This window comes from Cyprinus carpio, chromosome A12 (genome assembly GCF_018340385.1).
Source record: "Cyprinus carpio isolate SPL01 chromosome A12, ASM1834038v1, whole genome shotgun sequence".
Taxonomy (NCBI): Eukaryota; Metazoa; Chordata; class Actinopteri; order Cypriniformes; family Cyprinidae; genus Cyprinus; species Cyprinus carpio.
Genome location: NC_056583.1, coordinates 18,052,619 through 18,064,774, shown reverse-complemented (window position 1 = coordinate 18,064,774; position 12,156 = coordinate 18,052,619). Strand labels below are relative to the sequence as shown.

Sequence of the window (12,156 nt, the reverse complement as noted above, 5' to 3'; positions counted from 1 at the left end):
GGCAGCTAAGTTAGAATAATGGTGCTATACTTTTTGCCAGTTACTTCCCTAAACTAATCAAATGTCATGATTGTCATGACACATACAATTCCTATGCTCATATTAACACTCAAGCATTGGCCTTTATTTCACCTTGCATCATATTCAGAAGTTCTGCGTTAGTGTGACAGCTGCGCTCTTTGCTAACAGGAGCACTTACTGGCAAACAGTCATATACAGTCTTTTCCAATGGGGAGATTGGCCATACAGAAGCTGTTTTTGTGCAGTGCACTGTTAAACTGTGCAGCTTTCAGAGAAGCCAGATGTTTTCTTATTCCTATTTTGTCTATTCTGTTCTCTAGTCTACAAATATCTCAGCCGTTTCTTTTCTGTTTGCCTCGTGATGCACTAAAAATGCTGAGCTTCTATTTATGAGTCAGGCATCTGACATTCTTTCAAGAAAGAAAACCCGAGGAGGGGGAGACGAAACCCTGCTCACTCTCAGGTTATACAAACATCACCAAAGACTCATTCTTGCAGATACGCACACACACATACTCAAAGCACCTTGTTCCACATGTAGCCACATGTGAGAGGCAGGCATCCGATTCAGATCACTCAGATTTAGTCACACAGATTGTTAATAAATCTTTGGTTCTCTTCATTTTTTTCAGTTGCATATACATTAATTATTTCCATTGGCTTAGCAGAAACAGCAAATGTCAGCATATGCAGATCACACCCACTATTTGTCTCCAATTTTGCAGACACACTGACAGGTGGCTGTGTCTACATTATGCTAAAGCTAGTGAATCCTTATATGCATAAAACCTCACATTCAGCAGAATATTTAAAAGGAGAAAAATATATTTAAAATGGCTCTTGGAAGTGCTGTAGTTTTGGTATGTTAGTCACATCAAAAGTGAATGGGTCGCTGTCAGTTTAGAGATGAAAACAATTCAAATCTAACCACTGATGACCTAAATTTCTTGTCTAGAAATCAATAAACTGAGGCAAAGGGCATTTTGACTTTGACTAATTTGCGTGTTTTCGATTTCATTTTGTTTGATGGGTTTTAGATTTAACCACCTTGGTCTTTTCCAACACAACCTTTGTGCATTGAAAATGGCTTCACGGTCTTTCTGAAATATAAAAGCGAAAATAGAGCACATTTCTCAAATTCATTTACATGTTAACAGCATTTCTTAAGTCTGGTCTAGGCTGGAAGCATTTATGTGTATATTTTGATTTACACAGATAGAAATTAAGTGTTATAATAGTAATGTTAGCAATACAATCTTTTTTTAATCTGCAACACACATAAAAAAACTTAAGGTTAAGATTCATCATACAGCACAAAAACAAAGAAACTGTGGAAAAAGAACTTCTTAAACTTGAAATTAGCATTTATTTGAACAAGGATCTTTCCAAATTACAAGTCTTTTTCATTTCACAAAATATTTACAACAGAAAATCCCTCCATTTTATCCCAAGTATTCAGTTAGTTTCGTAACGTTCATTGGTCAATGTTTCTCTTAAGTAGATCAAAAAAAAAAAAAAAAAAAAAAAAACTTAATTCCCTGTTTCAAAAGTTATTTTATAACTGCTAACAGTTTTATTATTTTTTTACGAGTGCTCATAAACTTTTCCACATGCACTCAGTAACAAACAGGAAGCCAGAGGCTCCGTTGCTTGGAGCCGGAAACGGCATGAAACACAAGGAAGAACAATTACAGCATTGACAGTAAATGCAGAGGCATCAAGTGCACCATGACCCTCTGAACACAGGCCATTTCGTCTTCGGCTGACACGTTTGCGCTTAAGCCACTGTTGAGTCAGATATAATGAGAGGCCATGGGTAAACGAAAGAATGCGAAACCAATGCATCCTGCGTTTAACATACAGGATGTAAAGGGGAACGTTTCTGTGGCTTTGAAGGGCGTGAGAGAGACACAGCGCCGTCTGGATGGGGACCAGATTGAAGGTTGTGGGTGGAGGCGCGTTCTCTGTTACTTTGGAAGCCTAAGAAGAGGACTGTGAACCAAGGTGAAGGGCATTTCCATGAAAAAGCTGCATTCAGTAGGGAAGGTCAAGCGAACAATGGCGGCGATGACAATGTTGTGCTGTTCCAATTTCCGGGTTGGTTAAAAAACAGTTAAGAATGGTTAAAATTAACATGTGCTTGTGCTATTTGTGATGAATAAAAAGACCACAGACTTAAAATGAAAGCTGAAATATGGAAGGTTGGGAAACTATACAGAGTTTTTGCACAAACGACAACCATTTGAAGTTTATAAAACTTTGTGGGCTACAATTCTCTCAACGGTAAATTGCCTTAAGTTTCATTAAGAGCTGACTTAATGGTTTTACTGCTGACTTCCATCGTTTCCCCTGACGAGTCAACAGTAATTGCGAAAATTTGGATCTTACAAAGAAAGTGCAACATTATTGATGATTCGACAAAAGACAGCATCCTCCATCATTTCTGCATCTCTTGCAAACTTTGAGTGTTATTTTTAGAAGAGCAACTTGAGTTCATTGTACATAATTACAACACCATTAGTGCCTAAATAATGTGCAAAGCTATGCTTGACTTTGTGATATTAACTTTCTTTTTCCACTGCTCTCGGACTTCCGAGTTCATCCGAGTTAATTCTAAATGATTGAGTACAAAAATGCCCCACATGCATCTCTTTAAGACATCTCTCAGCGGTAAAAGACGTCCCATTTGGTGACTGGCAGCAGTCACTGGAGCAGGGGTTAACTGGTGACGTAATGCTTGGTGGAAGACTGGCCGTAGAGGCTGTAGAAGTCAGCGTGCCTGTGCGACTGAGAGGCGTCGATCCAGTCACGCATGGACAGGCTCTGGAGAGACTGGGACATGGCCGGGGCCGAGGGCAGGGGGGCGTGGGAGTACTCCTGCGAGCTCACTGGCCAGGGGAAGGAGCTGGAGCGAGGGTAGGGAGGATGTCCGCGGTGATTGGACACAGAGGGCACCCCTGAGCAGTAACAGTTATCGACTGTGCACATCAAGATCTTCCGCGCTCCATACTGGGACAGCTGGGAAGAGCTGCCGTTTGGGTAATGGGAATGCGGGAATACCGAGGCAGAGTGTGGTAAGGGTTGAGAGCCGGAGGCTGAGCTGCTGCTTCCTACGTGTTGGGTGGAGCCACACGGCCCTAGAGCTTGCTGGGAGGACTGACCTTCGCCTGGGGCAGAGCCCTGAGTGAGACTCAGGCACGGCTGCTTGGCAGCCACAGGGCCTGATGAGGAGGAAGAGTCCATGAAGCTAGCGCCCGCTCGGGTGCTGCCGCTGCCTTCAGGGAACGCCACAGAATGCCTGCGCTTCTCGCACAGATACGCAGGAATACTCTGGAAAAAGTTTGCAGGAGCACTGAACGGAGCTGGAAATAAAAAAAGAGCAGCTGGATGCAACATCAGAAGGTTTAATATAATTAATACTTGAATATATGTATTTTTTAATGCATACCTTCCAGCATCTTGCAGAGGTTCTTCTCTCTTTTAGAGATTTCAGACAGAAAGAGTTTGGAGTTGAGGCTGCCCACTTTGTATGGTGACAATGTGCTGCCCACATACGGCTGAGACCTAAAGTCCAAAAAATTAACCATGCAAGTTAATGGTTACACTTAACACAATCACAAAATAGGAATGATGACTAATAAACCTTATGATAATGGTTAATGTATGAAAACTCTGCAGTGACTCACCTGTCCATTAGTATTTTCACAGATTTTGTGTTCTAAAAAAAAAAAAAAAAAAAAAGAATATTATATATCATTTCAATAACAGGGTCCCTGCACACAAAATACATCAAAAAAAAAAAGTAAATATCAAAGAATAAGCCTGGAATGTATTTTCACACAGGCATTTCTCCCCATTGTTTCTTATGCCCATGCTCACCGTCTCTATTTATAAAAGGTAAAATGTTTAAAAATAAAATACAAAAAATGCTATTATAATAGTAAATTTTACTAGATAAGGTGCAAATAATGCTTTATATTATTTCTAATAATACTTTGGGCCGTTTTAACTGAAAGAAACTTGCACTGACTGATCATAAAATGTCAGTGCCATTTTTTTGTCTTAAGACATGCATGTGTACTTTATAAGACACATTTATAAAAGATACTTAAATGTCCTAATTGAACTATGGCCTAATCCTGTCTTAACCTAACCCCTGTCTGTGAAACCAGGCCAATATGATTATGATTATGATATGATATATAAAGTGCCAATAGTTTCTGTCATTATTTACACCTGGCATAAAAAGACTTTCTGGGATAAATATATATATGGGAATTGTCTGTGTACCAGCATCAGAACTTTATTTCTTTATAGTGGTAATAAAAAATGACATAAATATAGACACAGACAGCAAGCAGGCTCCACCCACCAGTGTTGTGTGGGGGCTTTGCATAACAAAGTTGTTATGTGGCTTGTGGCACTCCAAATTAAGCAAAACAATTCCAGAACTGATTTTTTGCAAGTCAATTGAATAGCTAAAATAAGACTGCAGTGAATACAAAAGCAATTCAAGGACAAGATGATAAGAGACGCATGTGGAACATGCATGTCTGCAGCAGAATGCTGACAAAGTGGACTCCTCCTCTCTGCTATACAATTAGCAGTTATGCTAACCAGTATTTGTTCCCTCCTCGCTGATGAATATCATAAAATCAAATAGTTTAGTCAATATTAACAAATAGCTGAGTCTGACTTTACATCCATAAATCTAAAAAACCAAACCAAACCTAATAAATAAATAATTTTCATACTTCATATTTCCTGAATTTCAGAGAAGTGTATCCAGCACATGAAAAATGGATGCCTATTCTACATGGGGCCAAAAACAATCATTTTCTGGAATCTTTGTATACTATTACACTGTCATGGCCCACAATAAATCGGAGTTCACTCATAACAGCCGGGCAGAAAATTACTCTTCATCATCCGCACCATAACAAAATGCAAAAGCACTTTAAAACACGGCTAAATGTCACCATTTATAACAAACACATGCTGTGTAGTTTTGACAACAGCAATAAAAGTCAGGTCACCTTCATAAAACTGATTTCCTCTGCCTTATCGAAAACCATCTGGATGGAGCTGAGCAGTTTCTTAGCCTCTTGCTGTTTCTGGTGAAGCTGCAGGGCCTGCACAGAGTTCTCCTGGCAGAACTTGGAATGGGCTTTATCCAGGACCTCCAGGGTCTTCCCCAGGTCCTCCTCCAAGAGCTGCTGCATTTTCTGATACTGCAGCTGCACCTCCTCCTTCAGGTGCTGCACTTTGTCCTGAGGTTCCACAGATCGGTACAAAACCATTACTTATTATGCAAGTCTTGTTCTGTCTTAACAATGGGGGTTAAGCAGAGACTGCATCTGATGTGGATGATTAGGAAGAGCCAAAGGAAGTGAATTTGTTATGGTACAAGAACTAGGCATAACCTTTATCTCAAACCTGTACGAATGTACTAATGTGGTCATTAATCACAGTAATAGGAAGAGTGCCCTGGTTTAAAAAGCTAAGTGTTTAAAGCTCACAAAGCAAAGGATGCAGTTGTTCTGTTAATAGTGATGTGATTTAGTCAGTGTACAGCATGAACATTTCACACTTACTTCCATGAGACATTTGTCAGATTCTAATTTGTAGAGCTGCTCTTCTATGTCCTGAACCCGGTCTTCAATTCGATCCTGCTGTTTGATCAGCATTTGCTGAAACACAAAAAGATATGATTAGGGCAATACTGTTTTGATTTGACTATATCTGGCCATATTGAGATGATCAGAATCGGCTGATAAGAGAAATGTGAACTATTACATTAAAAAACAAACAACCAAAATAATCATAAACCATTTTCCACCAGAATCAACCATTTCGCCACAAACTGCTACTAGTTTTTAAAGAATATTGTCAGTGAAGACCATGCTTGAGATGAAATAAGAAATGTATGGAGGAAGGGAAAAAAAATGCAAATGAAACTTGTGAGCAGAATATTTTTTCTATGTCTTTTCCAATCTGCAATGCAAGTTGTATACAATTATGCAAAATGCGTAAAAATGATTTGTATATTTTGGACATAAAATGCTGGCTATGAAATTACCCAAGCCAATTTTATTCCTCACTTTAAAAATGTCATTTCCACCACAGTCATTTTCAGAATATTATGAAATTACATGACCTGAGGTGGAGTGGGAATGGCACTTTGGTGAAAATGTTCATGGCTTTCAGAACAAAGGAAATTCCTCTATGTGCATGACACTGTATAATAATAAATTAGTGCATGAAATGTGGGTTTCATGAGAACTGAATACTAGGAAGAATGATATTTAATCAGTTTAATTTGTATGCTTCAGAATAACAACACAGTTTGAAACAACAAAGTATAATTTATAATAAAGTCACTGACAATAAAAAAAAAAAAAAACTTACAAAATCTTGTCAATCGTTTGATTTTAACCAGAGACACTATTAAAAACATTAAAATCATACTGAAAAAGAAAAAAAAGAATCACAAAACTACTGCAATGTTATGTTTTTAAGAAAACTTGATGGGTATTTAATAAATCACAATGTTGCTTAATTATATATAACCAGTAAAATGAATAATTCCTTAATATTTAGCTCAGCACAAAGATCATATATAAATGACAATGAGTAGATTTCAAGCTATATACAAAATATTCATAAAAGAAGACATGATCTGTGTTCTACATTACTAATGCTGTAATATAAATTCAGTTTGAACCATAAGCTAAGAATTCTTGATACTAGAAAATAATTTTCAGGCTTATTTTATTGCTAGACAATGACATAACAAATGAACAATCTAGTATTCTGGTTAACTAGCATATTCTTTTCTTTCTAAAACTACATAAAGAATATGAGAATGCAGCACTAAGACAAAAAGATAAAAAGTCGATTCTGTTGTGATGGCACAAATGTAACTTTGCTAACTTCCTGTTCCGTTCTTTTCAATGAATGCAATTGTCAAGGCCCCACAGAGAAGGCCTGGTGGCTGAAGAGGAATTTCAATTATTTTCCTTTCATATTCAATGGCGAACAAAGGGAAAAAACACAATCAACAAACGACTCGCGACGCCTGACAAAGTTCAGTGGCACCTTAGGAACAAACCAAATTAGTTTTAATTAAACAAATGCCTTGTGCGAGAGGCAGTCACCAAAAAGAAGGTGGGGGTGCTGTCATGGCAACAAAGCTCTTTTTTTCATATCTGTATATTCAGAGGGGAATATGGGGGAGGAAAAAGGAGGAGGAGAAGGAAAGACAGCATAGAGGAGAGCAAAGAGAAAGAAGGAAGGCTCATTTCACACCGTCTTTCCCCATTTTGTCTTTGTCTGCGTCCAAGGCAAAGACAAATCGCGTTGACCCTGTGAGTGTGTATTTTGGAGCAAAGCTCCGTAATGAATGCAGGCTAGCTCAAAGATAAAACTGCTTCCTGTAGAAAGAGGACAAACCTCAACCACATCAAGCCACTTTATGCTCAAAAGCTTACAGGCGAAAAACAGGGCTCGCATGCCAAAGTTGACTGGGGGCATGTCTAATTCAGTAGCGTGACGTCAAATTTTAATAACCTCACAAGGGGATGAAAGCCTAAACAAAACAGGTATTCTCGTAGAAGCAAAGAAATCAATTTTGGTATTTTTCTTCACACTCGAGAGTAATGCTATTATATAATTCTGATTCATCTTAGCAACAAAGAGTAAAAAAACAAAGGGAATCAATGTCAGTCTTCAGAATGCAGCAGTACAGGACAAACGCAAGACCCAGAGAGGGATGCGCTGCAAACTAATGATCTTCAATCACACCGTGTGACAGACGCTTATAACAGCTGACTGTACCCTCTGTGCAAAATGAACTACATCAATCACTGCTGATGATACGTGCAGCCAAACCTTTTCCTTTCAACAGATTTTGTTTGTTGAGCGCATGACAAATTGGATCCACAATCACATGGTACTAGGTAAACGGACTTGTTTTCATGTATCTCGTCTGTGCATCAACCGATTTTCTTCCATTAACCAAGATTTGGATCCAAGGAATTGGATTTGGCAGTGACTTATACAGAGTACACTAACCTCTCTACACTACCAAAAATTACACATGTTTACAGTATGATGTGAAATATTCATTTTAGCACAGCAGGAGATCTATCTTGCATATATTTTTACAGCGGTGGTACATAATTTAAAACCATATGGAGCCATTTCCCCCTATTAAGTCACTTACTGTGGTAATTTAAAGGGATAGTTCACCGAAAATAGAAATCTGGTCCTCAGTTACTGTATGAAAACATAAACGTCTTAATGTGTTTTTGTCCACACAATGAAAGTCAGTTGAGTCCAGTGTTGTTTTGGACCCTACTGACTTTCATTGTAAAGCAAAGAAGGTTCTTCTTTCTGTTCTGCAGAAGAACGAAATTACATGAGGGTGAATAAATGATAATTTTAATTTGGGGTGAACTATTTCTTTAATCTGTGGTGAAATACTGTGAATTTGGCGATGTCCATCACAATGGCCAACAATGTGTGTTTGGTTTCTAAAAACAAGTTCTAAACCATCTACTCCTTTACAGATTAAATGGGTGTTTATCTACATCAACAATCAGGAACAGAAGAAAGGTCAAGAAGCTGAAAACCGCATGGAGACAGAGAATGTCTTTGAAGCTCTAGCATCTGAGACCATGGCCTAATTGTAGTGACTGATGAGATCGGGCTGCCGGCAGAAGCCTGGAGGGTGGAACCTAATACCTCATGGCAGCGGTGCTGGCTTGCCATCCAGGACGGACCTCTCTCAAGGGGGTATGGGGGTAGGGTGCTCAAAATCACTGTCATTTCAAACCAGCGTCTCTTCCGCCAAGGTCAGAGTGAACAAGGCAATAGCAACATTGCCCTGAGCTACAGCCTCAGACAGACCCATTTTGCCTTGTAGCAGATGAATGTGGAAGTGAATGTGAATCAAAGACGGTAAACTTAACATTCACAAACAAGGACTACCTGTGAAAAACAACTCTGGAAATCCCAAAACATCCCAAACGTTTCAGTTTCAAATAGCTTGGGCTACAACGCAACAAGGGTTCATTTTGTAGATTGATTGGTCATTGCTAGCATGTCCTGTCACAGAAATGCTTGGGATAACTGATGGCACATGATTTCTATAATCAACAGAAATGGAAATTATGCTGATAGCATGCACATGAATCAAAGTGGAGGCACACTGCTTTACTTCATACAAACCTAAAGCTACTGTAAAGGGAAAAGAGCATCATACGTAACTCCTAGTCACATCCTGTACTTACTAAAGAGATTTGTTTTGAGATATTTGAAGCAAATATAATATCTGAGTTTAAAACCCCATTCTGGCTGTGAGTTTTATTTAGGTTTATGAAAAGCATATAGAAGCATCTTCAAGAGCATTGTGCAATGCTGATTATTTAAAGCAAGAAAATACAGGTTGTTTTGTTGCAGCAAGCCTAGAAAAAGCAAGGGGTTGTTAAGGGTAAATTAAATCCAAATCTGGCCTTTTCCCTCATCTGTGCCACAGAAAATAAGACTCATCATTAAATTCTCCAGTCGCAGTCCTCCCCCTCCCCAAAACGCCACGCAAGGATGCACCTGTGCTGGGAAGATAAGCCCAAAGGAGAGCTTCGGTATTGTTTGCAGCTCTACCCAATTGTTTATCATTCAAATGGAAGAAAAAAAGGGGGAAGGGGACAGAATAGTTTGCAACTACGTCGATAAACCTCGTTGTCATCTCCGCCAAATCCAGAAGTGAACCACTAACTTTAGCTGGAGGCAAAACAACAATGTAGAACATAGCGTGGGAAGTAACACAAGAACTTGAGGCCACTTACTCTGATATCGTTACGTCTGACTTCTATATCACACACCGCGTGGCCGTGGTTGGTAGCACATCTGGAGAAGCAGCAGTACTGGCAGACGGCCACATGCTCGGTTTCACAATGATATAGTCTGTATTCGTCGTGCTGTGGACAGCTCCAGGCCCGCACGTCCTCGGCGTCCACCAGTAAGTGTCCAGCGTTGGAAGAGGGTTGCTGGAGATGGGTCTGCACGTGGGAATGGCAGCAGGGCGCATTGCACCTGAGGCAAACCTTCTGGGCTTGAAGCGGAGGGCCGCGCCGGCACAGAATGCAGTGCAAGACTGCAGGAGTCTTCTCAACGTTTAACGCGTTAAACTTCTCCACAATGTTGGACAGTTTGTGGTTCTTCTCCAGAGCTGGTTTTTGGCTGTAGGCATGGTTGCATTCGGGACAGCGAACCATTCCTGTGTCTTTAGACCAGGCCTCATTGATACACATACGGCAGAAGTTGTGTTTGCAGGGAAGCTGAACCGGCTCCGAGAAGACGTTCAAACAAATAGGGCATATGAGCTCCTCTTCCAGACAGTTCTTCCAGCTCTCAGCCATCTTTAATGGCTGACAAGTCAAGGTAAAAACTGTATAAAATAGGTGCTCCTCTGTTGATACTGGGTGGAGTGGGAACCACAAGGACCTTGTTTTATCCCACAAACCTCAACTCTGTGCCAACGAGAGTGTGAATACTCCAGAAGAGTATACTTTGAGCACACTTTAGCTCAAGGCAACATCATTACACCACCCACTTCGTTCTTGTCAACTGTAGGCGTCGCGAGAATTTTGTGTTGCCACACCACTAAAGTAGACTTTTCTGTCTTGTGACTTTAAATGCCAACACACTAGTTCATATTCTACACGTGTGGCCGAGTCCTGCGCCCACTAGTTAGGTTTCTATGAATAATCTATCTAGTCTGACAGCTCCTCGTTTACTAGGTAACGTTAAACAGGCCGTTTTTCGCGAACAGCCTCGAGCAAGTGACTAAATAAAAACTGTTGAAAGTAAATTAGTATTCTCACGAGCAGGCTTTTGTTGTTTTTGTCCGCTGCTATTTTGACATCGCATCACAATGCCATGGATTTTATTTCCAAAAAAGGATTATAATGGATCTGCTAGCTCTCCGTACAGACGTGCGTTACACTTTATATTAAAATAACGTAACTTACTCTTAGCGCACATCCCCCGTAGCGTCTTACAAATCTGAATTTCATAGAAAACAACGATCTTAACCAGACCAATCGGTTAATTCTTACACATATATGTAGACTACGCGCATACTAGACTTCCCCTTATTATAACAAAGGAACATAGAGAGAACATACACTGGTATGTAACCGAGTATAGAGAAAACTGGCCTGCCTAGTGCCTTCACTTTGATCTCTTCAGGCGAGAAAAGACGAAGTCTTACTCCGATACGTTACACCTCTAAAAATAAACATATTTTAAAGCGAAACGGAGTGGTTCTCGCTATTGGAGTCTGTCATCTGCCATCTTGCGTCCCTCTTTAAAAATGAAAAAGAAACCGTCTCTGGCCCCCATCAAGCCTCTCCCGCTTTAGTGCTTAAAAGAAATCAAAAGTGGATTACAGGCGTGTGTTTCTTCGCTGCTTCCGAGTCCTATCGTGGCCGATTCCTGAGGGCGTGCATCCATGGGTCGATCCTCAAAACGGGCCGATCTCACCATGGTATAATTTATCGTTTTTTCCCCCTCTTCTCTCGTTCAGGCTTTGATCAGGGTTGGAATGCAGGGACAGAAAAGAGAGTTTCAATACACACAGAGCTCCACAGTCGCTCCTCCCCTCCCAACGGCCACTCCGCCAATCACGTGACTCCTCGCCGCTTTGACATGCCGAAAGGAGGGGCTTCGAGAAACGAGGCGGGGCTTTGTTTAAAAGGGCATCGACATCGGGGAATAACGCGAAGATTAGTGGGGATTTTGAATCATCCCAGTGACTCGAATCTTTTGAATCTGTTCACTAAAATCAGATTCAGAAAGAGCTTTATTGCCAAGTACATACAAGCACATACAAGGAATTTGTTCTGGTAACAGAAGCTTTCAGGACACAGATACAACATTAACAACAACACACAGATGATAGGAAATAAAGATATGTGAATAAAACATAAATAGTAATAATTTATGTCTTCAGTCTCATTTTCAATTTGGTATATTATTTTGTGCTGTTGCAATGAACTATTAAGGATTAATTTATTTACTTTATTTCAGGTTTAATTTTATTGTTAGCAGTGATCTTTTCTGCAAGTTATG

General features: G+C 40.0%; 1 protein-coding gene across 1 annotated transcript; it reads right to left on the bottom strand.

Annotated features, from left to right (window-relative positions):
- Window positions 1-1,367: 1,367 nt before the first annotated feature.
- On the bottom strand, window positions 1,368-11,712 carry LOC109084697 (E3 ubiquitin-protein ligase TRIM8-like). The gene is made up of 6 exons (XM_042767939.1): window positions 9,870-11,712; window positions 5,616-5,711; window positions 5,058-5,291; window positions 3,708-3,739; window positions 3,470-3,585; window positions 1,368-3,383 (listed from the first exon to the last, which is right to left on the bottom strand). Exons 1-6 carry the CDS (start codon window positions 10,440-10,442, stop codon window positions 2,740-2,742), a joined length of 1,695 nt encoding a protein of 564 aa, XP_042623873.1. The 5' UTR covers window positions 10,443-11,712; the 3' UTR covers window positions 1,368-2,739.
- Window positions 11,713-12,156: the final 444 nt, after the last annotated feature.